This window comes from Anolis sagrei, chromosome 1 (genome assembly GCF_037176765.1).
Source record: "Anolis sagrei isolate rAnoSag1 chromosome 1, rAnoSag1.mat, whole genome shotgun sequence".
Taxonomy (NCBI): domain Eukaryota; kingdom Metazoa; phylum Chordata; class Lepidosauria; order Squamata; family Dactyloidae; genus Anolis; species Anolis sagrei.
The window spans coordinates 285,437,889-285,465,573 of record NC_090021.1 but is presented as its reverse complement, the minus strand read 5'-3'; the positions used below and the strand labels follow the sequence as shown (position 1 = coordinate 285,465,573).

Here is a 27,685-nt window from a genome sequence, read left to right as displayed (position 1 = left end):
GTAATGTTTTTAAAATTATATATTTTTGTCATTTTAAATGTGCATTTTGGATTATTTTAATATTCTTAATAATTTGATTTTATTTTAATATTAACATTTGTGTTTTTAATTACGGTGGAATCATTTTAATTTGTAAGCCTTCTTGAGTCCCAATCTTAAAGGATAAATGGGGCATAAAGAAGAGGATGAGAATATAATAGTAGTGATTATTATTCTAGAAATATACCTTATTACTGTTATTCTAGAAGAAATATATTTTAAAACATGAAAAAGCTAGATAAGAAGACATACATTTCATCGTAAGGATTCTTTACATCTCACAGCTATGAGAGTACTACCCAATGAAGCCTTTCTAGATTAAATTGGCTGTGTAGCTGGACAAAGAAGAATGAACTCTCTGAACTACTCTTTTCTTTAGCAAATTGCTAAGAAACACTTTGGGGGAATGGGGAGATGTTGGGAATTAGTCCTTGTTCAGCCTAATTAGGCACTACAGATCAGCCAAGTGTCACATCGAAAGAGCAGGTTTTAGTTTGCCTTCATGGAAAGGAAGTCGAAAAAGGTGTTCCATGGGCTAATTTATCAGTTTCATTTTCCATCTTAAAAACTGGAATCTCTGTGAAGGGTCAGGAGTCTTGAACTTCTGCTGTTTGATTGTCTTCTCCTCATTTGCTCCCAGAAGAGAAGGAGAATGCACCTCTAGACCTTGAAACAGCCATACTTACTGATGTCGGTAAGGATGTAGTGCAGAATGAATACAATGAAGGATGAGTAATTGGTATGTGCTGCTCATTGGGGCAACTGGAACTTCGGCTAAGGAGTACTGCTAATGCAAACAATATAGTGTGGCCTCGTTCAATAAATAAGCTTTAGGCTTATGCACTCTCCCCTCTCACCCCTTCCTCTGGCATAGTTGCATGGAGCAGTCTAATTGTAGTTAATCTAAACTAGGATTTATGGGGGGGGGAGTGGTCCAACTTCAACAAGGTTTGAGCATGGTCTGTATCCATTCAATAAGACTATCTGTCTTAGTTTGGACATACCACTAATCAAATATAGTTGGCTTCAGAGTTTATCACAACCCTATGGTGGTTAGCAGTGTACAAACCTCAGACTCACTCAAGTTTTTTTTCATGATACTAAAGCACATTTTTGGCATGATGTATGACCAAAGACTAGTGAAGAAACTCAGGGAATTTTCAAGTAGATCCTCATATGTGCCTCATTTACAGCTCCCAGGAACTTTTAAACATTTATCTAGCTTTGGTTGATATCTGTGAGGATTTTTTTATATTCAAAGAATGCATTTAAGGGCCAGATAAGATCGCAGTGTTCAGATATATAATGCACTAGTGTCTACAATGTTTTACACTAATTTACTCTGTTTCAAGTTGTTGTTTTGCTTTTGTATCCTGTGCTGATATCTATTTATATGGGTCAAATGCAAATATTTTAATAAACAAATACAATTTAATAAGGGACATACTTTGAACTTTGATGATTTGGGGTTAATAAATGGAGATTGGAGAGGACTATAATAGTTTTATTTCATTGTTTAGGTGAGAGGTGCTGGACATGTAGTGCAGTAGCAATGTGCAGAACAGAACTGTACAACTGTAGAAGTTTGGTGGGTGGGGGATGACATTTACAGTTTTGAGGGTTTATTGTGGCCACATTATAATTGAAAATATGCAAAATTAGCCTCCCATAATCATCATAATCTGAAACTGATCATAATCACAGATCACTTCTGGTTTTGTTTAGGGGAAAGGGTTTGGAAATGCTTCTGTATGCAACATTACAACTCCCGGAGGCTTCCAGCAGCAACAAATAGCCGGGGAGAGACACAGAGACACTAGCCCCATCAACCATTGTCATAATGACCAATGCTCAGGATGATGTCAGCTGTAGTCTAAAGCTATCTAAGAAGGCCACAATTTCCCCTTCCTGCTTTATATAATATCCATAATCCATAATTCCCTTTCCCCTTGCCAACCTCTGTAATTGTAAAAAGGACTGAAAGAATAGCTACTGTGAAATTGGCCTGGAGTTGTTGTGTGCCTTCAAGTCAACCAACCACTGAATTTGGCTGAGGACACTCAAGGACAGCTGCCCAGTACACTTCTGAATTCCTAAACTGGAGGCTATATTTCCATGATGAGTGTTGGTGACCCTGAATCAATAAATATGTAGTCTTTAGAATATTTTAAAGAAATTACTGTTGTAATCAAGGTGTTAGTCCTAGTCTAAGTGGGTAGACAACCAGAAGCTGAAGTCATTCTCCAACCTCCTGGTAGATGTGTCCACTCTTCAGCTTATAATACATTTTCTAAAACTTACTAAATGAAAAATTATACTATCAAACCATGCTACATGGCACACCAAACAGTTATATGCATGGTGACATCCTATGGTATCCTGGGAGGGGCACTGAAAATTATCAGCCAGAGAGCTCTTGGGCCTCACTATACTATAAGCCACAAGATTCTATAATATAATGCATAGTGTGATAGCAATATAGTGTTATAACGGCTTTGCACAATAAGGATCTGTCTTCCAGGCAGGCCATCCATGCACTTGCTGAAAAGCTTCTAACAAACACAGAGTTTCCTTCCAGCTGAGATGACAATATTTTGACAGTTGTCTCAGAAGAAAGAAGAATCTACACTGAAATATTTCTAGAAATGCTTAAGTGGTTTTACTTAGTAACATCCAATTTACTCAAGATGTTTTTGTATCTCTGACAGATTTTATCTGAAATCTGAAGTCTACAACCAACACAGCATCTTATTTCAACTCTCCTTGCTGCAACCCACATCCTTGTGGAACCAGTGTCTATGGACAAAGAGTTGGGATAAAATGGATAAATTACAAAAAATATTAAAACTTTCCTGAACAATAACACTGTTATTAAACTTCAAAGATGTTAAAACCTACATGAAACTACCCGGAGAGATCATCTGGTGGCATGGGGTATAGTGCTATTGGTATGCTAATGACACCAAAATTCACACATGGAGGCACAAACACAGCTCCAGAAAAGAAGAGGGAGAAGGAAAATGAGAAAAAATGTTTCTAAGACTAACCAGTATATAAATAATGCACACATAGAACTCTCATCTGTCTTTTCAAATTGATTTGAGGGATGGAGGAAGCTATGCAAGCTTAGCAATAGGGGAAAGTGTAAAACACAGAAATATAGAACTCCAGTGACATCACATACAGACACAGAAATATAGAACATCTGTCACACTATACACAAACCCTCCTCACAAATGTTAAAATTGGAATGGTCAGAAAATTTGTCAAACACTTGTCAAACTATCAATTCAAGCTATCTCGTTGTTTGTTTTGTTGTTGTGCACTTTCAAATCATTTTGGATTTACTACACTACGAACAGGCTTACACTGGGGAAGGGCTAAAGCACTTCCAGGACTTCTGTAGGCTTCCTCCTGCCACCTTGAAGTGTCTGTTACCTCACAAAGACCAGGAAAACAATGGAATGCTTTGGGAAGGTGTAAATCCCAACCTGATCTGACTCAGGTTGATCTGATCTAGTATTCAGGCTTTGGGCAAAACATGCACACAGTCCTAACATGAGGCGCGATGAATATATAGAAAATGTACTAGATAAATGCTGCTCCTGCGCCACTGTTGGAATAGGTTATTGAAACCAGAAGCCTTGTGGATTTTAAGATCGCAGAATCTGTTCCCTAAGGGGTTACATTTTGAACATCTTGAGCTATTGCAACTGATCTGATCTTGGATGAGATACCACTGCCTGCTTTCTCATTTCCTTTTTGTCCCTATATATAGAAACTCAGTTAAGTCATATCCATCAGACTCATGTTTGGAGTTAGGAAGATGATTTATTCACACATGGTTTATTTATTCACACATGATTTATGTGAAGGAGATGCAATTTGTGTCTAAGGCTACAATCCCATACCTACTTCTCTGATAGTAAAACCCACCGAATTCAATTAGATTTTCTCCTGAATACACATAGATAGGACTGCACTATAAATGGGTTTCTTGTTTCTTTGCCTCAGATATGAATGGATAACTCTTAATTCTAGCCCTATCAACTCTATGACTATAGATCCATTTCATTAATAAGATCACAGAATCACAAAGATAGAAGATGTCTTGTAGGCCATAGACCTACAAACTCATTGCTTAATCAATGACATTCAGATTACAGACATCCCAGTGTTCAACTTCTGCTTCATGGGAAGTTAACCCAGGGACAGCTAGAGTCCAATGTTTCATGGATGTCACACCAGGATCAAAAATTGCAATTTCACCTCCAAACAATATTAAAAATATGAAATCAAAAAAAGAAATGATGAGAGTAATTTCATCACCAGTCACCTCTACACTATTGTCAAAACTGAATTTTTCCAGTTGACAATCATACTTAAGTCCCATGGGGATTGGAGCCACTCGTCACAAAAGAGGCTTGTCAAGTTGACTACACCATGCCCAACCCATTCTATTAGAAGAGCTGGTGCTTAACATGTTTTTACATGCTGACACAGATAAGTCTAGAAACAGTTTGGAACTGCAGTTTTCAAATGAATGTATTATAGTGATTTGCATTTTTAAAAAATTAATGTATTTTGTGCAGGCTGAGTTTAATAAAATTATATATGTTTGCTGATTCTGAAGACTCTTAATGAACCTAGCAATTCCATTTTATCAATTTTACTTGCAAAAACTACACTTGCAGGAAAAAAATGAACAATTTCATTGCCTTATTTCCTGTGCTGCAGTTTTAGGCTTCAACTCTCTAAAACTGGAGACATTAACAGAAATAATTTGAACATTTAACTGTGTCAGACTATACATATTAATGGACCTTGGATGAATATCAAAGAAAAGCATTTTTATTGGGTAGCATAGACTTCAAGAACTGGAGAGCTTAACTTAATTGTTCCTACACAGTTCTGTGAGATCATAATATAAGGATTGACCACCATCAGTCACATCCCTGCACAAGCTTGATTATTACTAGCATTTTGGGGAAAAGGTGTACTATGTTTTGGTTAGGTATGGAAAGGGATCTTCTAACATTTCACTGACTAACTCAGAAAACAATGATTGACCAGAGGCCCTGCTCTCAGTTCTGCCTCCTTCATAGGTGCGGTTAGTGGGAACAGGAGACTGGGCTTTCTCAGTGGTGGCCCCTTGGCTGTGGAATTCCCTCTCCAGCAAAATTAGGTCAGCCCCTTCTCTCCTGACCTTCAGAAAGCAAGTAAAGCATGGCTCTGAGACCAAGCCTCTGTCCAATAACGCAGCGCAACAAGTGAAGATGGAAAATTTGTGCAATAATGACTGTAATGGCTTTTTTTACTATGTTTCCAGATTGCATAGTTTTAATAATGTGTTTATATCTTTATATGTTTTAAACTCTAGTTTTAATGTATATATGATTTTACTGTATATATGTTTTTATGGCATCGAATTACTGCCTATCTATGAGACCACTCTGAATCCCCTTTAGGGTTGAGAAGGGCAGCATACAAATATAATAAACAAACAAACAAATAATCTTCCCAAACACTAGCTGCTTTGTCACCTGGACACTGGTTGTATGGAGGCACTGGAAATCTCTTTATTCAAGCTTGGAGAAAGAAGAACACAAGTTCACAGAAACAAAAGTCATTTGTGAGCTTGGAGAAAGTCACAATTACATGACATTCAAACAGGATTCTGCCTGTAGGCTATTAAGACTTGATGTTAATAAAAAAATCCAGGAAGCAGCAGGTTGAAAGAGGCCATTGCAAAATCTACTTTTGCAACTTTATAATTGTCAAAAAGCAGGACAGTTCTCTGATGCAATATGACAGATAGGGAGAGGATGATTTACAACATGGCAATAAATTGGTAAGAATAGATTCGCATCTCTATCATATCATATGGGCCTGCATGATGCCCCCCCTCGATGGACTGTCACCTTGTCGTGGTGAGGGGGCTTGCGTGTTCCGATGAACCTGTGGGCACAAAAACTGGAGTCGTGCACTCCCAGGAGTGGCCGCGGGGGAGGTCCCAGACCAAGCACAGTCCGAAGACCCAAAGACCTCAACGGCGGAGCAGGCGGAGGATAACATGGCACATGTTACAACGGCTGCGAAGGCGGAAGAAGGCTGCAACAGACTGAGAAGCCACGGTCATTGTGTTAAACTACATCACCAGTGGAACCTCATCTGTGAAGACTGTGTGTTGTTCAGCTGTGCACTGACCTCCACACATTAAAAAAACCCACGCACAGGCGTCTTCCAAAGAAAATAAAAACCAACCAACCAAAGTCCCATGGCGATCAGCGAGTGGCGACGGGGGCAGGACTGTGAAATCTGGAAGCCCCTAGTCACAGACTGGCACATGGGCGGTGGGTACGGACTCAGTCGTTCTACCTCAAGGTCCGAGGCAGTTGAGTAGTTCGGCAGCTGTATCCGCGACTGAGCAGCCATATTGAGGACCCACTCTGCTCACCCCACATGGGGAGGGGGCTAGAAAAGGTGCCCTAAACATAGTCTGCCTCACTTATCCCTGACTGGACTGCCGCGTCCAGTGGGGTCACCATCCTGCGGCCAAAAAAGAAAAATGAACTTCGGTACGTGGAACGTACGGACTCTGATGGACAATAGTGACAGTGAACGCCCCGAACGCAGAACTGCCATCATCGCAAGGGAGCTGGGACGCTTCAACATCGACATAGCAGCCCTTCAGGAGACCCGGAGAGCAGGAGAGGGACAGCTGAAAGAAGAAAAAGGAGGCTACACCTTCTTCTGGAAGGGACTGCCCAAAGAAGACCAAAGAATGCACGGAGTTGGCTTCGCTATAAGAAATGATCTGATGAAACATCTGTCCGAAGCACCCACTGGCATCAACGAACGCCTCTCCACCCTCCGAGTTGATCTTGCCAAAAACCAACGGGCAACCATCATAAGTGCCTATGCACCAACACTAGACGCTGATGAAGACATCAAGGAGAAATTCTACTGTCAGCTGGACACCGTCCTATCGGGGATACCTAAGGAGGACAAAATCATTCTCCTGGGGGACTTCAATGCAAGAGTCGGGCGAGACTTCGACCTGTGGCCAGGCACCATAGGAAAAGACGGGGTTGGAAACAGCAACTCAAATGGCATCCTGCTTCTCACCAAATGTGCGGAGCACAACCTTGTCATCACCAACACGCTCTTCCGCCAGAAAAACAAGTTCAAGACATCATGGAAGCACCCCCGGTCAAAGCACTGGCACCTCTTAGACTATGTAATCACACGTGCCAGAGACCGCCGTGACGTACTCCTCACAAGAGCCATGACAGGTGCTGACGACTGCTGGACCGACCACAGGCTAATCCGATCCACGATGGCTATCAAGATCGCCCCCAAGCGCAGACTCCAAGGAAGAAAGACAAGGCGCAAAATGAACACCCAAGCCCTTCAGGAGCCCTCCAGGCGAGCCCATCTCCAAACAGCACTCAAGGACCATCTACCCACAGTACACCCCGAAAATGTTGAGGAACACTGGAACAAACTGAAGACCTCCATCATCCAAGCCTGCGAAGAAACTATTGGATACCAAGCCAAGAAACATCAAGACTGGTTTGACGAAAATGACATCGAGATCCAACAGCTAATCGACAAGAAAAGGAAAGCCTTCCAAACATGGCAGAGAGACATCAACTGTGCTGCTAAGAAAAAGATCTACGCCAGTGCAAAAGCTGAGGTCCAAAGAAGGACAAGAGAACTCAAGAACATCTGGTGGACAAAGAAGGCTGAAGAAATCCAACACCTGGCAGATACCCATAATGCTCAAGGATTTTTCAAAGCCACAAAGGTCATCTATGGGCCAAGAAACCATGGCATACAGCCTCTACGCTCATCAGACGGAACCAAACTCCTGAAGGACCAAAAGTCAATTGCACTACGTTGGAAAGAACACTACCAAAGCCTCCTAAACCGCAGCTCCAGTGTGGCCAAAGAGGTCCTCTCACAAATCCCGCAACAACAAACCAGGGATGAGCTTGCAGCACTGCCTAGTTTGGAAGAAGTCAGCAATGCCATCAGCCAACAAAAGAACAACAAAGCCAGCGGACCGGATGGGATCCCTGCTGAAATCTTTAAAGAGGGAGGACCTGCGCTGACACACCAACTCCACCAGCTCATAGAAAAAGTGTGGGTGACCGAGAAAATCCCAGCAGACTTCAAGGATGCCACCATCATCACCCTCTTCAAAAAAGGGGAAAGAACAGACTGCGGAAACTATCGAGGTATCTCCCTTCTAACCTCTGCTGGAAAGATCCTCGCAAGAATCCTTGCAAACCGCCTTCTGCCCCTCTCAGAAGACACCCTCCCAGAATCCCAGAACGGCTTCCGCCCCTCCAGAGGAACTGTGGACATGATCTTCACTGCACGACAGCTCCAAGAAAAATGCAGGGAACAAAACCAACCTCTGTACATGGCATTCATCGACCTTGCAAAGGCATTCGACACAGTGAATCGCAGCGCTCTCTGGACCATCCTCCAAAAAATCGGGTGCCCAAGCAAATTTGTGAACATCCTGCGGCTCCTCCACGATGACATGATGGCAACAGTCTTGGACAGCAATGGCTCCCAAAGTGACCCATTTAAGGTGGAATCGGGTGTCAAACAGGGATGTGTTATTGCCCCAACTTTATTCTCCATCTTCATCGCCATGATACTTCACCTTGTTGATGGGAAGCTTCCCACCGGAGTGGAAATAATCTATCGGACAGACGGCAAGCTATTTAACCTCAGCAGACTGAAAGCCAAAACCAAGGTCACAACAACATCTGTTATAGAACTCCAGTACGCTGATGACAACGTCGTCTGTGCGCATTCAGAAGAAGATCTACAAGCCACTCTCAACACCTTTGCAGAAGCATACACAAAGCTTGGCCTGTCACTGAACATCGAGAAAACCAAAGTGCTGTTCCAGCAGTCACCAGCCGTCCCCTCTCCAATGCCAGAGATACAGCTTAATGGTGTAACATTAGAAAATGTCGACCATTTCCGCTACCTTGGCAGCCACCTCTCCACCAAAGTCAACATCGACGCCGAAATACAACACCGCCTGAGCTCTGCAAGTGCAGCATTTTCCCGAATGAAGCAGAGAGTGTTTGAGGACCGGGACATCCGTAGGGATACTAAGGTGCTTGTCTATAAAGCTATTGTCCTCCCAACCCTGCTATATGCCTGTGAGACATGGACTGTCTACAGACGTCACATGCAGCTCCTGGAACGATTCCATCAGCGCTGCCTCCGGAAAATCCTGCAAATCTCCTGGGAAGACAAGCGGACAAACGTCAGCGTGCTGGAAGAAGCAAAGACCACCAGCATTGAAGCGATGGTCCTCCAACATCAACTCCGCTGGACAGGCCATGTTGTCCGGATGCCTGACCACCGTCTCCCAAAGCAGTTGCTCTACTCCGAACTCAAGAACGGAAAACGGAATGTTGGTGGACAGGAAAAGAGATTTAAAGATGGGCTCAAAGCCAACCTTAAAAACTCTGGCATAGACACTGAGAACTGGGAGGCCCTGGCCCTTGACCGCTCCAGCTGGAGGTCAGCTGTGACCAGCAGTGCTGCAGAATTTGAGGAGGCACGAGTGGAGGGTGAAAGAGACAAACGTGCCAGGAGGAAGGCGCGTCAAGCCAACCCCGACCGGGACCGCCTTCCACCTGGAAACCAATGCCCTCACTGCGGAAGAAGATGCAGAGCAAGAATAGGGCTCCACAGCCACATGCGGACCCACAAGGAAACCCATGATGGAAGACCATCTTACTCGTCCAACGAGGGATCGCCTAAGTAAGTAAGTAAGTAAGTAAGCATGATGCCAATGTGAAGGTTCTAATCCACATAATCTATGAACTTGTGTAAGGCGCCTTCATAATGATTCCAGAAAATCTGCTGAATAGTGTTCTTCACCACAGGTACAATGGAAGTTGTTTTGAACACTCATAAAGCCAGTCATATCCACTGGTTTTACAGTAGATTTTACACCAGGGTGCATCCAAAGAATGAGGCATCCTATTGAGAATTCATCCCATCTATTTGCAAGGATCAAGAAAATCATCAACCCCACCCCCCCTTCCCTGGCAACATACTAGATATTCATAAAGTGTTAACCTACTAACAATAACTCCATTACTCCAACCCTTCTTTTTTTCCTTTTTACCTGACTCCCATTTTCCTTTTTTATGTGAAAAAATCTGAAATATAAAGTATTTTTAAGAAAAGAAAAGCATGACAAAAACAACAGGAAAACATCCTATGTTTGAGTAATAAGTAGAGTTTTAGGAAAGCCCCTTCCTTTAACTGAGCAGCCTGGTAGTCAAATGACACATTAAGCACAGTTCAGATATAATGACATTATCATGATAAAGCGAAAACACATGACATGTTCCCTTCCAGTCATTTTCCCTCCTGCTGTTCTCATCCATCTTCATGGCAGCTGCATTTAGTTTGTTCAAACAAGAGTTTGTCATTAGACTTGAACCAACAGACAATGGTTGAATCCATGATTACCAACCAGGATCCAACTGTGAAATGCCAACAAACTCTGCTGACACAACAAAAGCACAATCTGGACAGAATAATCTGGGTTTCATGATTCAAGAAATGAGTTGAGTTGGCATATTTATTGTCTAGAAAGGCTGCTTCAACTAGTACTTTGATGAATGAAAATGCTAGTTTTCAGGATGAGTATAATCAGCTTAAAAACAATTGTTTCATCCATTGCCCCTAAGTAATAGAGATGACTAGCTCTACTGCTTAAGCAAACCCATAAATATTAAAAAGAAAACTCAGCAATCCAGTTCTTAGCTAAATATGCACTAAGCCTTCCTGACTTGTGTCTTTAGCATCTGAAATGATGAGAAACATTTCCCAATTATATGAAGCAGTTGTTTTTTCCCTGGGAATTTACAGCTAAAATAAAGTTTGTCAGCAGGCTATTGGACTCATTTGGAAGTCTCAAGAGAACTGGAAATCTTCCTTATTGCAGTTCTCTGGAGATGTACAGAATCTGAACCTTCGTGCTTCTCTTACATCCTTTGCCTGCATGGCTAGACAAACAACATTGCAGAGACTCTGATTCAGCAGCTTTGCTGCTCCAGTGCACAAAGAATTGCATACTTGTGGCAAACTCATTCACCTCAGTTTTAGTGGAATCTCTGCACACTGTAAGCATTCATGGGCAGGGCTTTACTTGAACAGGTATAAAATCACAATATACATCAGCAAACTATATTTGGGAAAGTGTAGGTCATTGGTACCATTTTTTTCTAACCCCAGATTTTGACAAGTTCACAGCCATCTCTGACATCATTCCCCTTAACTCCTTTATATTTTTACAACAGAAAACAACAAGCACCACCATGCACCAATCTTGGAAATACTACCAGCAATAATAGTAACTAGAGATTTCCATATCAGTGGGGTTTGCAAGGTGGGCAATGAATCTTATTTCAAACTTGTAAGGTGCTGAACACTATCCTCCAAACAGGCTCAGCATTTCAGTAATATTCAAGACACTGAATGTTTAAAATGTTTAATATTTAGAATAAGGTCCTGAAGATATTTGCCGCACCAAGGCACCAATCACTGATTACTGGTTCTCCAAATGCTTATGCAGTAGACAATGTTCACTAGATTCTGGGAGCACTTAGCACCTTCAGCACTTCAGGAGCACTTTCAGGAAGATGGCACTCTTTTCTCAGACCAAGATGAAGCCTGTTTAGCTTTAGTTGCTTAAGCACTAAGTCTGCTTGTATGAGTCTCCAATGTGAGTTATCTAGGATGGAGTTGTCCATGGTGCTACCTAGAACATGAACTTTGACTCGCTTTGCTTTGCCTTACAGGAACTGATTTCTGTCTTGATTTGTGTGTCTAGCTGGAAACCAAGTAGTTGTGCTTAAGCTCATCTGACTGAAATTATCTGAGATATAATTGTAATATGCACCCTGGCATCTGCTTGAGGTCTTGCACTCTCCACCTCTTGAATGAGGAGAAAGAGGGTGAAACTGGAGATTACTCAGGGAAACTCTATTTCAGATACAGGATTTTGCTTAGATGTTTGGAAGCCCTAAACCTTTCTTGGACCTCAGGTAGAGCAATACATTTCACAATTTCATCACAAAATTGGAAAAAGTTACTATATGAACTACAATTCCCAGGTGTTTGTCAAATGAAAATAAACTTTTCCAAGCTCTGCTATACCACCTCTCTTCAACCTCAACTTTGTTCTTTTTTGACAAAACAACAGACCTCACAACCTCTGAGGATGCCTGCCATAGATGCAGGCAAAACGGCAGGAGAGAATGCTTCTGGAACATGGCCATATAGCTCAAAAAACTTACAATAGCCTAGTGATTCTAGCCATGAAAGCCTGTGACAACATAACTGGGAGATGTTCTCCAATGAAAAAAGTCTTCTCTAACCCACCACTTTCTCCCTACCTCCAGCCCATGCTTCAAACCTGCACTTGTGGTGAAAACTGATCTGTCCAACCTGGACTGTAGAAAAAGCATTTCCTGCACAGGAAATAAGAGGCACTAAAAGGGAAACAGGGCGAGAGTAGGATGGGTTAAGTGCTCACACTTTTTCTGATGCCATGGACCTGCTTTGCAAAGAAGCTACAGTTAGGCTTTCAAAAAACACAGAAACAGAACTTTATCATACCAATCTGTTATTCTGATACAGTCACATTACTGAAGATAACTGACATATACTGGGATAAGGACCTTTGATATTACACTTCTCTCTAACACAATTGTATCAAATTGCCATTCTGTGGTCCAGCAATCATGCTTCCACACATGCTTCTCACTCCTGCACTACTGTGGTTCCTTACTTTTAATTTTAGCACAATTGCTAATGCATTAATAACAAAAAGGCAAAGATATGGATAAAATAGAAAGAAAAGAGACAATTGGGAATAGTGGGAAGAAGAGGGGGAGAGAAGGTAAATCCTACCCTTCGATGTCACATTACTGCCAGCATGCCAACACAGAGGTGGAAGGGACCTATCACGTCAAGGTAGGTGACAGGAATGTTGTGGTGTTAGAAGGGAGAATCACAAAAGGGAGGCAAACTGGTAGCAGAATGCATACAGCATTGTGTAATAGGGTTTGCCAGTTTGCCTGTCTCATGTGACAGTCTACGGAATCTGAAGCTGTCAGATGTTGAAACAAATGTCTGCTTTCCATGAGAGTTGTCTTTCAGATTTGGGAGAGCTCAGCCCTGCCTTACTACTTGGAACGAGTCCCTCATGGCCAGTCAACCAGGGCTTAGGATTCCACTGAAATCTTGCTGGGAGGCCTACAGTCTCGCAGTTTAACTATTTATTTATTTACATTATTTCTATTCCGCTCTTTGCACCCCACAGGGGACTCAGAGTGGTGTACAAACTTTATACAGAACACATATAGGCAAATATTTAATGCCGTTATACAATTGACAGGATTAAACAATACATAAACAGAAGTATAGGATATGCCATGAGCTAATGCGAAAAAAGGAGATTACTTTACATGTAATGACCTTCAGGGCAGGCTCTTTATAGGGCAATGTGTGCATTATTTCATTTAACAAATAAGATCAGATCTGTTATATTTGGTGGGTCCCTCAATTAATTCTGTGGAGTTCCCTTGGCATTTGTTCGAGTGTCCTTTCTTGACAGTATTATTGTTAATGTAGGAAGTTCAGGGGAAGAACACACATATAACCAACTTACCCTTCTGTGGCAGCTGCCATGGTAGTTTTAGAAAGGCAAAGGAACATTACTAAAATTGAGGGAAATCCATTCCTAGGACTTGTTAACATCCTTCTGCATCTCCACCCATTGCTTAAATCTTGATATAAGATTAGAGTGCCATGCCACATGTACAGAAAACAAAATGAAAATTAAAAAATAAAATGAAATTAGAGTTTAAGCAACATACCTGTGACAACACTGGGGATTTTTGTCAAGAAGCTCTTGACTGTTCGGATGGGCACTCCACCAGCTTTGTCATCTTGCATCCTTGTAATGATATCTTCTATCTGGGAAACAAGAAAGAGCAACAATGAACAATTAGTCTTGGAATCCAAAAAAGTGACTGTATAGATCTAGTACATGAAAACGTATTTATGGTCTTAGCAAACTTCTACTAATGCTTCAGAAACATCCAATTTTTTTACAAGGAATCTTGTCCAAAGAAATAAAGAGTGGAACTGAGTTGAAGGTATAAAGGAAATATGACGATTTTATATGTGGGCGAGATCATGTGAAAAGCCAAAAGGTATGACAGACACCATGTAGCAGCCTGCCTGGGTTTTGAAAGGGTTACAATGCAGAAATAGTGAGAGCTGAACTCTTCACCTTCAGCTGAGCATTCCTGAGATAAGATGGTTCACAAACTCCCAGCTGAAAATGTGACTAACTTGCTTGTTCCTTCTCACTATATTCCAACTTTGGGAGATAAGAGAGATGCTTTATTGTGATGCTGTGTTAAAAATAACTGATTTTGCCCTGTAAACCAAGGTGAAAGGGATCCATATGCCTGGGAAAGCTGAGCACTTTGTTGGCTGGTTCATTTCACTTGGAAGCCTTGACGAATCAATTTGTGTAGTAATTTTCTCTGCTATAATCTTATCACCTAGGAAAGTTTATTTTTCACACCAACTTCTTCAAAAATAGTGCTGGCTATTTTTTAGTCTAGCTAATGAGTTAGGTTTCAGATAAACACATGCTTTTTAATTCAGCAATTTAAAGAAAAAGTCTAGATAAATCTATCACACATTAGCTCAAGCTCTACCAAGCCAGGGAACTAGAAGCTAAGATTGATTATTCTTTTTAACATTATTATATTTTTTGTGTTTAGGGCTTAAATCCGTATGGAATAGATGAAGTGGAGTGTCTAGGAAATGCAACAATTCCCACCTTGATTAGACCCTGTTCTCGCTCAGGGTTGTAAAGAATACTCAGGTTTTTTATCCTTAATGAGGAAGAGTGTCTTGACATACTGAAAAGAATTAATCATCTAAAGACATTTTGTTATTTGAGACTTTGGAGGTGTGCTGTACATTGTTCAAGTTTTTGCACAAAACTCTTTTTTGTGCAAAATGGATTTGCAAATAAATTACAGGTGCCTCTTATTTCCTGTGCAGGAAATGCTTTTTCTACAGTCCAGGTTGGACAGATCACTTTTCATCACATGCTCAGGTTTGAAGCATGGACTGGAGGTAGGGAGAAAGTGGTGGGTTAGAGAAGAGTTTTTTCATTGGAGAACATCTCCCAGTTGTATTGTCAAAGGCTTTCATGGCCAGAATCACTGGGTTGTTATAGGTTTTTTGGGCTGTATGGCCATGTTCTAGAAGCATTCTCTCCTGACGTTTTGCCTGCATCTGTGCCAGACATCATCAGAGGTTGTGAGGTCTGTTGGAAATTAGGAAAATTGGGTTTATATATTTTTGGAAGGTCCAGGGTGGAAGGTCCAGGGTTTATTTATTTTGTATGTGATAGTAAAATAAACAGAAATCTACATTACCAGTATTGCCTTTATGGACCACATAAATCTTACAATATTGGTAGGATCTAGAAAGCATCAAAATGCATTTTGTTTTGTTTTTTAATAAAAAACGTTTTTCAACAATGTTTTGTAGGAGTACAAGGTCCATACAAATGGTCTTAGGGGATATTGAGGGCCACGTGCCACCATTTCCTTTTATCTAGAAAAACAGGATATAAAACCTGAACAACTTCCCTTCACCAAAGCAAAGAAGAATTTTCTTCCCTGACAAGCCTGAATAAAACACACCAGTTATTTTCACAAAAATTGACAGAAGTGTATGATATGCCTTTCTAAACAATGGAAACAAAGAGGGTAAATGTGTCAATTTTCAGCAATTTTAAACATGTACTTCTTGCAAATGCGATCATGTCACTTTGAAATCTGGCATATTTATAGTCTTAAGCAACATCATGGATGCCAAGATCAAAATAGTATATCAACAAGTGTCATTTTATAACCAATATAATTTGAGGAAACATTGTTGGGAACTCAACTTAACTTAAGGGATCTCTTTATGGTCTATCTACCTATCTATCTCATGCCTTTCACTAAACATAGGAATGAAGGTGATTTAAAACAGAAATGAAAATTAAATATTCTAACCCCTCAATTATCATAATTAAAAACATTTTAAAGCATTCTATAAAATATCCTGTCTAAAAACATAAGTAATTAAAATCAATATAAAAGCATTTAACAGATAATAATGAGAACTGTTTTACACTCATGTAACATTTATGTTATGCTGCACCTTGGAGTGCCTTGTAAGCCACTCTGAGTTCCTTTTGGGAGATGGTGGCGGGATATAAATAAAGTTTATTATTAATAATAAATGTACAGCACCCATTCTCGATTAGAAGACACTCAAAAGCAATTTAATAACCAAACATCTGTTTAAACAGAAAAGGGCTTTGCAAGAATGAAATAGCTGTACAAAACATATCCCATCAAGGAGCCTCTAAAGCCCCATGCTCCACTGTATCCACAATGCAGAAGTATAGCAGTTTGACATCACATTAAATGCCATGGGTCAACACTATGGAATTCTGGGTTTGTAATTTTTGTGACATATTTACTCTTCTCTTCCAGAGAGCTCTGGTGCCACAAGAAACTACAAACCCCAGGATTCCACAGGATTCAACTATGGCAGTGAAAGTTATGTCCAACTGCCATAATTCTGCAATATGGCTGCCTTACAAGGCAGGGTTACTAGAGACTGGCCAATAATGACCAAGGACAGTGGTTCTCAACCTGTGGGTCCCCAGGTGTTTTAGCTTTCAACTCCCAGAAATTCTAACAGCTGGTAAACTGGCTGGGATTTCTGGGAGTTTTAGGCCAAAACACCTATAACCCACAGAATGACAACAACTGATCTAGGATGATGGGACTGAGGGAGGGAGTTCCACTAAATGCCTCATCATAGCATTTTTGGTGCCCTAAATACCATAAAGGTGCCAGATCTCTTAGAAGCTAAGCAGGGTCAATTTAATGGGAGAGTGCCAACAAACAGTTGGTGCTATACGCCACTGCTTCTTAAAGTGCGAGCCCTGACTCCAAATGAGGTTTCTTTAGTTCTATGTTGTTGTTTTTTCTGAGGGTCACCTAGTGGCTGTTCCAGGACATTTCCCCAATCAGCCTTATAGAATGGAGCCAATTGTCAGAGTTGCTCCTGAAGAATTCTGGGAAATGTAGTTCAGGGTGTAGCTTTTAGAATTCTCAACTAGAGAGGTCATTGGCTTCCCTAACTACATTTCCCAGAACTCTGCAGGAGCAGATAAGATGATCCCCTCTGTTCTGTAACACTGGTGGGATAACATATTTAGACATCTACACAAATAAGGAACCTCCGGTGGCGCAGTGGGTTAAACCCCTGTGCCGGCAGGACTGAAGACCAACAGGTCACAGGTTCGAATCCAGGGAGAGGTGGATGAGCTCCCTCTATCAGCTCCAGCTCCTCATGCGGGGACATGAGAGAAGCCTCCCACAAGGATGATAAAAAAACATCAAATCATCCAGGCATCCCCTGGGCAACATCCTTGCAGAAGGCCAATTTTCTCACACCAGAAGCGACTTGCAGTTTCTCAAGTCACTCCTGACACACAAAAAAAAAATCTACACAAATCTGTTGTGCCCTGTTTACAATAGACTCTGCAGAAGGTGCTTCTTCTGCACTTCATAAAAAGAAAAACAGCCTGGTTAGCAAGCCTTGCAAATGATGATTTGTTAGCCATAAATGTTTGATTTTTATACCTGTTTCATATATCTGGGGTCACATCAAAATTTCTTGAGTAAAAAAGAGGTCCCAAGCAGAACAGCTTAAGAAGCCCTGCTATAGGCTATATCAGGGGTCCTCACACTAAGGCCCGAAGGCCGGATGCGGCCCTCCAAGGACATTTACCCGGCCCTCGCTCAGGGTCAACCTATGTCTGAAACGACTTGAAAGCACACAACAACAACAACAACAACAACAACAGTCCTATCTCATCAGCCAAAAGCAGGCCCACGCTTCCTATTGAAATACTAATAAGTTTATATTTGTTAAAATTGCTCTTCATTTTAATTATTGTATTATTTTAAGTGATTTTTGCACTAAAAAATAAGATATGTGCAGTGTGCATAGGAATTCATGTGTTTTTCAAATTACAATCCGGCCCTCCAACAGTTTGAGGGGCTGTGATCTGGCCCTCTGTTGAAAAAGTTTGTGAACCACTGGGCTATATCTTCAAGGAGGGAACTGAAAAAACCACCTCTGCATATTGTTTGTTTACAAAAACTGTATGAAATCCATGGAGTTGCTGTAAGTCAACAGGATACTTGAACGCAAATACACACACAGTGCCTCTTTTAGAGCAGCTGGATGCAGCGGGGCAGTCACCACTGTTGCTATCCATTCATTCAGTCAGTCCTCTGACTGTTTTTATGAAGGAGAAAGGATATGATCCAGCACAATTGTGGTGGCTTTCGCCTCTCAAAGGTTCCTTAGGCTACCTGATCTCAAATGTATCCAATAGTGAGGGAGAAGCAGGAGTCAAAGTTACATCCACCGAATGAGCTTCAACTACAGAGTGCATTCCAAAAGAAGAATACTTGACAACCAAAGGTTTATACACCTATTGTGCTGGCAACATAAAAGCAAATAAACTAGGACAGCTGGTAACAAATATGACACATGGCAGAACTCAACTGGTTTTTCAATTACAGAGAATTTCATTTGGCTGTGAAAATATAATACAAGCATAAACAAACTGTAGTTTGTTGTTTAGCATTATGTCAACATCAAAAGAGGTATTTTCAATAAATGAATCCAGCAGGCATCAGAGAGAGCTGTAATAATGCTGTCCCAGCCGTGAGGCCTGATCCACTCAGGGCCTCATCAAACAGATCCGAGTGTAAGCAGGAGGAAACATAGTCCCTTGTGTGAAAGAACAATATAGTGTTTATTGAATACAAAAATGAATGATGGAAATATACCATAAAAGCAAAAGACAGCTAACAGAATTATTTCATTGGTCTTAAGTGCTTCCATGATAAGACAGATGGCATTGCAGGGGCGCAAGTATTTTGCTCACTTGGAAGCAAAACAATGGATTTTTTGAGTTTTCTTCACTATCTTCTAGAAAACTGTCAAAAGTTGCCAGAAATAGGAAAACAGGCAAGCGGAAAATAATTTCTTTCAGTAGAAGGGAGGGACAGAAGCCTTGTTTTCAGAGAAAAGCACCAACATTCCTATCTGACATGTGATCAGAATTATTATTACTATTATTTATTATTATTAACTTTATTTGTACCTCGCTAACATCTCCCAAAGGACTCGGTGTGGCTTACAAAGGCCAAGAATTGGCTGGTAGTCTCCTGCACACGTAGCGGAGTGGACTATATAACCATTGAGGTCCCTACGATTTAAGAGCAACAGAAGGGAGGCATTCATAGCAGGTGGAATCTATTTATATTTTGAGCCAGGAAAATTTAAATACCATATTTTTACAATTGTAAGATGCACCCTAATTTCAGTACCACCATGGCCAACAAAAATACATAAGATACACCTGCGATTCTAAGATGCATCCTATTTTTAGAGATGTTTATATAGGAAAACAGAAAGCCTAAGAATGGAAGAAATATAGTATATTGCAGGAATGTAATTCTTTCACTGCTGCACTAGTAGTCTGTGCCAAGACAATGGAAACATTCAATACTGTCACCTCATCACAAAATATTCTACTACTAAGCCCATTACAGTGGATGAAGCATCTCACTGTTGCTTGTTCTTCATCACAATGGAAGAATGACATACACATATCCCACCAATCAGATCATGGACCATTGGGGTTACAAAATCTTCTACAGTTTCACTCAGTTCATTAGCCTGTTCCTGCTCATTCCCATGGCTATAGGTGGCAGTATGAAAAGTGACTATGTAAAGTTAGGGGTCACCCCAAAAATGTTTTTTTTTTTTTTGCAAAGTAAGCTAGGCAGCAACATAGTCTGCCTCCGGTTCTCTTGAAGTACGGAATGGTTGGTGAACTCACTCTCCCATGCATCGAATCATCACAGAATATACCTTATTTATTACAATAAAGCAATGTTTACTTGCACAAAAATGATAGGGGAAATGCTAGTTCTAACTAACTAAGCTAGAGAGATGGCGAAACGTGCTTGTGTCTGCTTCAGACCACACAACCAAGATGTCTCCTCTTCCAGAGCAGGCTGAGACAGAATCTAAGCCATAAGGAAGACCAGTATAGGTCAGAGCAGACAAAGGACAGTTTGGGAAACCTGAGGTCCTGGTCTCTATCTGCCCCATCCCATGCAAAACATGCATCTTCAATTCAATCAGAGTTGCATCCCTATAATCTCTAACAGTGGAGTATCTATGTATTGTTGAAGGCTTTCATGGCCTGAATCACTGGGTTGTTGTAAGTTTTTCGGGCTGTATGGCCATGTTCCAGAAGCATTCTCTCCTGAGATTTCATCTGCATCTATGGTAGGCATCCTCAGAGGTTGTGAGGAAGTGGAGTACCTTCTTCTGCTTTGGGATGGTTACTTTCTATGGGCTGTAGGGTGCAATATATTCAAGACCTAGAAATGGAGCTGAACCTTGTTTCCTGATTCATATGTGCTGATGTTAATTTACATCCATGATGACACAATAATGATAAATAGGACTGTTTCAGGAGAGGAAAACATATTCCAAAGGCAGAAGGAGTATTAACTATTTTAATACAAAAACAGCAAATGTATTGAAACAGTTGCCAACTCATAAATGCCAATGATTTCCTTTTCGACTCATGAAAACAAATAAGAGAGCCCTTGTATTATTCAGTGCAAGAAGTAAAAAACTGAATTATTCATTCCTTTGCTTAATAAGCCCATATATCAAAAGAGACTGCTATTATTATTACACTAGGCCCACTTATCATGCAAGTTTGTTGAACACAGTTTCATTTATATGCGAAGAGCTTTGAATACCAAAGAGTTGCTCTGGGAGATACAGTGATGGCTAGATAAGTGTTCTCTTTTGTCTTTCAATGCAGAAGTCTCTCTAGACTTCTGCCAGACATTCCACTGGAAGTTCCACCAGAAGTTGGCCATAGAATCATGCAAGAAGGCCTTCCAAAGTGTTATGTGACATAATTGGGCCAGACACCCAACATTTTTATTTTAGGTAAGAAAAGTAGATTATGAAAAAATGGAGCTGTGAAGAGTCCCCAAACAGATATCGTGAAGAGTCCCCAAACAGATATCCTGTATTTAGAAATCTATCATACTGTTTTAAAAATCAAAGTGGCTTAAAAAATATGCATGTACATAATTCATTTTTCTCAACCTCAAATTATGTGTTGTTGTGTGCTTTCAAGTCATTTCCAATTTATGGCAATCCCAACGAAAGCACTATCATGAGGTTTTCTGGTAAGATTCATTCAGAGGAGGTTTGCCATTGCCTTCCTCTGGCTTCTGAGAGTTGCAGTCAAATGCTTAGACTTCTACACCACATCAAAATGTGCTGAACAACATTTCTAGCAAAGCAGGTATGCAGAATGTATGAGGGGTCTTCAAAAATAAATTCAAAAACAAATTACATCACTTTTTTTACATAGTCACCTTCCTTTGCAATGCATTTTTAATACTATCCACAAAAATGTTTTTGGTTGAGCTACTGATGCACTGATGCTCTCACATTATCTGCTTGCTGCTTGCACTTAGGCTCCTTTGTCACCTGCTTAGGCACCCACCTGGCCCACAATTTACTGAACTTAGGTTGTCATGAGTCAAGGCACAGGCTTTCTTACAATCTCTTCCACTGTTATTCTTCTGTTTTTGTGAACCAGTTCTGGGTTCCTTCTTCATTACTCATGGTTGTGGCTGTGGCTGGATCCATCACATGACTATGGCCATTTTCGAACGTTTCAATTAACCCATACATGAGAGAGAATTTTATCCTCACAGTGAGTGTACATGTGGAGCTGAATTTGTGTTCCCAGCACACCTTCTGTCCACAAAAGCATATGCTGTTTCTCTTTGGTGCAATTCATAAGTTTCATAACTATCTTCACCACAGCATGACAACTTGTATATTAAAGTGCAAAGTCAGGTGGCTTTGCCAGTCAGACCAATCACAGTGATACTTTCAGAAATGAACAATTGCTCCCACTGCTGCCCTCACTGTTTCCAACAGAACTATAGAAGAGCAGAAACTTTTTGAAGACATGTCTGGTGTCTTCTTGGAATCCGTTCTTGCCAACAGTAGGTGACAGAAACTATACACCTCCCCTAACAACATCTTAAACTCCGTATCAGTAAAAGCCTCCCAACACCCACCAGCCTTATAACATGGGCCAAGAATTGCTTCCAATCCTCCCTTACCAGTAACCACTGACTAAGTGTAGAGGAAGTCTAAGAATCAGAGAAAGAGCAGCTCCATACAGGCTCTAGAGATGTTTTTTTTCCTATTGAACAACTGAACACCATTAGGCATATTTCACCAACAAACAAGTCTCCGTGTGAATTATAAAGTTCCTTACATGTTTTAGAAGTCTATCTATTATCAATCTACCTTGAAAACAGCTCAGACATTTTGGTTCCATCTAACTGGGAATTTTTCTAGTCAGCACAAATCCTCCCAATTACTTTTATTTGTGTTTACTTCAAATGGATTACAGTTACTTTGATCCAGAAATGAAGTATGTTTGTGGCAAAGAGTATATTCAGTGTGTGGATCACAAAACTGTAAGGAGAATGTACAATTGGTTCAATTTCCCCATACCGGAAGCTTAAAGCCTTTTTTTTTTTTTTTGCTTCCCCAAATGAGTCCAGCTTTCTTCTAAAAATGACTCCATCTTGATTAAAAGCAGTAAAATCTCAATTGAAGATAATTCTGGTAGTCCCATATCTACTGGACTACACCTCATTTCACCCATACTTTCACGATCATTTTACTGTAACATATCGGAAAAGTGTCAGACTGGCGGAGGTTCTCCTAAAACATCAAGCCCTATATCCATGGTTTTGCTGGGAGTTTCCCTGGTTAGTTCTTAGTTGCTCACTATCTAATGATTTCAGTTCACCATAATCACATTTTAGCAATGCCTTCTAGTAAGCTTATAATTGAAACAGTATCACTGCTCTGCTCCAAATACTGTCTCTGGAGACATGTGGGTGATGATGACTCATTATTTCAAAGCTATGCAGTACATCATGTGCAAGCCTTATTACTGTCAGCAACTTCAGCTTGAATCTTCTGAGGTTACATAACAGCCCTGTCTTTGTAGTTACACAGAAGCATGCATATGTGAATTATTGTTAGTGATATTCTTACTATCATATATGAAGGCAGAGAAAAGAGATGACGGCAATTCTTGCAATGCGGAAGCCTATAGCATGTTCTAAAATAGCTGCCATCAGGCATATAAAGCGAAAAGACTTTTTCAAAACCTGAGAGCTATTCCCATCTCTTCTAAAGAACCATAATTTTAACTTATTTTTAAATGAAAGAATGTGAGTTTACCCAATATTTATTCCTTGTATAATAAATGAAAAGATTGAAAAGTAGATTAAAATTCACAAAAGGGGGGACAAGGTAGAACAATAAGTGTATGAAAATGGCCACGAATTCTTCAGACACACCATAAAAATTGATCTGTGTGTGCATGCACACATCACACACACACATACCTCAACTCTGGTTCTAGTCATCCTTTTGAAATATGGAAAAAGCCCTGCAGATTCACTAAATAGAGCTGCTCTTTTTCGAGCGTATTCAGATTTAGTTCATGCACTTTAAAGGACATCTCATCTGTTCTTGTCATTTTTTGTAATAAACCTATATTCCAATACTGCATCCTTGCTTCCTATATGCCCTCTGCTCTTACATCAAGGTGTATATATTTTTGGTTGCTATATATAATGGATCATGCACAATTATATCAGAATACGGTGGCAGAGAGCCTCTTGCTCCAATACATGGTGGCTTATTTTCCCAGATCTATAGCATTGGGAGCCTAGATGTGAATTACGAAAACAGCCAAGCAGTCAAGGGTGAGAGGTCTGTGAGTTCAGTATGTGCCTAGGTAAAATATTCCTGAAAATGTATTCAAGTATGTACGTTTATAATCATCATTTAGCAGTGGCATCTTATTCAAATAGAAAATAACTGAATCAACATAAATAATATTTCATTCTACTCAGTTCTCTGTTCCCATAATCCTACTCTAACAGATATTTCAAATGAAGAGTCCACTATGAAATAATTGATTTAGAATTAATATGGTGGTTTGATTCTATTGTGTTAAGACTTAATAGAAATATTGGTTTCCCATTTCACTAATTTATTTAGCAGCACAATGGTGAATATGGCAATGCTGATCATTGTACTTCTTTTGAATATCTCCAGATTCTAATTGATTTGTCATAAGATGTACTTGTTGTATTTAATTATTAGGTAACCCTTTGTAACATGTGGTTGCATACCAACTAATTAAATATATTTTAGTGTATGTCTTGTATGTGCTTTTCCTGCATAGCAGCGGGTTGGACTGGATGGCCCGTGTAGTTTCTTCCAAGTCCACGTTTCTATGCATTTATTTGTATTAATTTTGATTCTTGTAAGCTACCTTGAGCCCCAATTTCCTGGAATAAACGGGATATGAATGAATGAATGATAAGAAGTGATGATGCTATCCGTAACTTTTTGCTCAGAAGCCAGACAATATTACACAAAAATAGTGAAGAGGTTTCAAGCTCCTTAAAAACCAACATATTAATTTTGGTAGAAGCTTTCACCAACTTGAGTCCACTTCATTGGATATACCTGTACTCCTGAATTGTCTGTTTTATAGGACAAAGATATTATGTGGAGTACAAAAGTGTCATGAGCCCCCTATTTTGTCTAGAGATAAAGTGAGCTGCACTCTAATGCATCCGGGGGATATTTCATTGAGGAAAGCTGATTAACAGAACCTGCTGGTTGTGGTGCAACACAATAATTTGAGAATGGTGTCTTCCTCTGAAATTTACTTTAATAATTGATATTAAATATATTTGGCCAAGAGCCTCCTCAATGACATTTTAATAGATCGATTTTTTCCTATTTAAATGCAGATTAATAAGATATGAAAGACAAAGAGAAGGAAAACTCTGAAATAAGGAACTACACATAGGAGCTCCCAAAAAAGAAATCTGATGCAATGCTGAGTTTTTCAAACTGTAAAAGCGGGTGGAGGGAGGGAGAGGTGGAATAGAGATTGAGAAATTCTCCTTTGACAAACTCTTAATAGGTTGTAGAAGGGACTACTAGAAATCCACTGCCTTTCTGTAAAAATGAAGTTTAAGAGCACGTGTTGCCTTGGAAACAAGCAACATTTTTTGGTATGTTACTTCATTAGCCTTCTATAAAGGTAACCCAGTCTTCACATTATGTCACTTCATGTAACAATGACGGAAACAACAAACCTAAAGGAAGCCCTGGGAAGCATACAAACCGCCTGCTCTTGACTGTTCATCCACATTGCCTTTTATTCGCTTGCAATAGATATTAATATATAATAGGCTGCAAAATTAATGGGCTGCTGTGGAGAGAGTGGGTTAAAGATAACAGCTCAATGTATAATTCTAAATCAAAACAGTTGGACTGAATCTGACTTAAATTAATAGCATGGGGTCAGAGCAAGGAGGTAGCTCACACATGATTTCGTTTTTCAAAAAAGGCTACATTTTAGGTAACTTACACATAACAGGTTGTATCATGATAACACAATCTTTTATTAAGGGCATGTACATTTAAGAACAGTGCCACAAAATCATGCTCAGCTGAATAGCAAAAGTTCACCGCTCCCCCCCCCCCCCAAATAAATGGAAAACTGGAAAACAGAATGTGCACAGAAGAGAACCAGAAGTAATGGATTGCCTTCTACAGAATTTGTATACACTGATAGAGACTTCTTTAAAAAAGAAATAAAGAAGCCTTCTAAGATCTAGGGGAAAATAAGCTGTAAACAAAAATAACAACATGAGACTGGAAAGTTAGGCTTAGAGTCATTTCTCGTAAGTATGTAGTATTTAAAATTGCAAGACAATCTTTGGCCTCCCAGGTATTCACCTCCAACTGCCATTAGCCCAAGCCACAATGGCTAATGGTTGGAGTTATATGGGGATTGTAGTAATCCAGCAATGCTTGATTTTTTTCCAACTTTTTTCGCTATGAAAAACTATGGGAGAAAGCCTACCTGTTGATGTGAGGTTTTTGCTATCCAGGTGCTTTCCTCATTGTTCCATGTGCTTTGTATTGCACTGTATCAAAATTTTCCTCTAGGAAAAATAAAGAAGGTATATCTTTCCCTTATGGCTATTCCACAAAAAGGAGCTTTTTGTGTGATTGGCCCAGATCCAGCCCGATCCAACCAGCTTCATGTCAAAAATACCAGGGCCATTTCAGAGTTTCTTGTGCCATATGAATAGCTGAAAACAGTGTTTTTGCTGAGGAACCAGCCATATGTTGTATGAACTATTCATTGTGGGCTTGAAATCAGCATGTTTTATTTGGCTCATGTAGGGTATGATTTTGGCTCTGAAGAAATCTAATGCAATAAAAGAATCATAGCAAAAAATAAATAAACCCTTTACAATTATTGGGAATTTAGTTCAAAAGGATAAGATTCCAAATTCTGTCTGTATAATGACAGGTCAGATTTTTGATCAAAAGAAACAAAAATTAAGGGTATCGGAAAGTGAGGCAGTTTCAAGTCAGCTTGGAGCTGCATTAAAGGGTTGGAAGAAGAATTCAAAGCATGCCTCATCAATCCTCCAAAGTTTTTGTATTTTCAATTCTCATGAACCCTTACAACTGGTTATCAGCTGGACAAGATGGAAGTTTCAGTTCAAAACATCGGAAAGAAACCAGGCTAAGAAAGGTTAGTCGAGGGGAGGGAGGGGGAGAGAAACCAGGAAGGAAGAACATGAGATGGAATTGGATGAGAAGAAGACCAAAAAGGAATATTGAACTACAGAAGATACAAAGAGGAGAAGTAACCATGTTCAAAAGCTACACAGATGAGGAAGGGAAGATACAATGGATTAAGATAGGCAAAAGTTTAATAGTCAGGTTCAGGTGTGTCTTTATTTCAGAATACTTTGGAGTGGTACTAACAAAAAACAAGCTTATTTCTCAACCTATGTGCAATTCATCTTCTTGGGTTGCAAGATGACACACGGCTTCTCATCTTATAAACAAACACAGGGTGTTACCAAAGCCACACACTACACCTGACACTTGGTGCAGTTAAAATAATACGTAGAGTAAGTTGCCCTACATTGAATGACAGATCATGAATGACCTCCTCAAACGGTTAAATAACTTTACATCTCTACCAAGGTTTAATTTTTTAATGGAAAATGCTAGTCACTTAGTGATTCCTCTCCAGCAATATTGGACAATCTTTACATCTTAGGTCTTTTCTTTTTTGCAGCGAGAAGGCCAGTGAAACTGAAATACTATTATTATGAGATTTACATTAACTAAATAGATTATAATGAGTGACCTTTATATGGGTTTTGGCTTTATGTTGTTAGCCTTTCCAAGCCTTTGGGGAAGGGTAGGTTTGAAA

At 40.1% G+C, this 27,685-nt stretch overlaps 1 protein-coding gene across 3 annotated transcripts in view; it reads right to left on the bottom strand.

Moving 5' to 3' along the window:
* The window catches only part of RGS6 (regulator of G protein signaling 6), a 282,343-nt gene that overhangs the window by 100,152 nt on the left and 154,506 nt on the right, over positions 1–27,685 (bottom strand). For all 3 annotated transcript variants that reach the window (XM_060761517.2, XM_060761526.2, XM_060761535.2), the window contains exon 3: positions 13,977–14,076. In XM_060761517.2, coding sequence (XP_060617500.2) covers positions 13,977–14,076 — 100 coding nt within the window. The remainder of the gene's footprint in view (positions 1–13,976; positions 14,077–27,685) is intronic.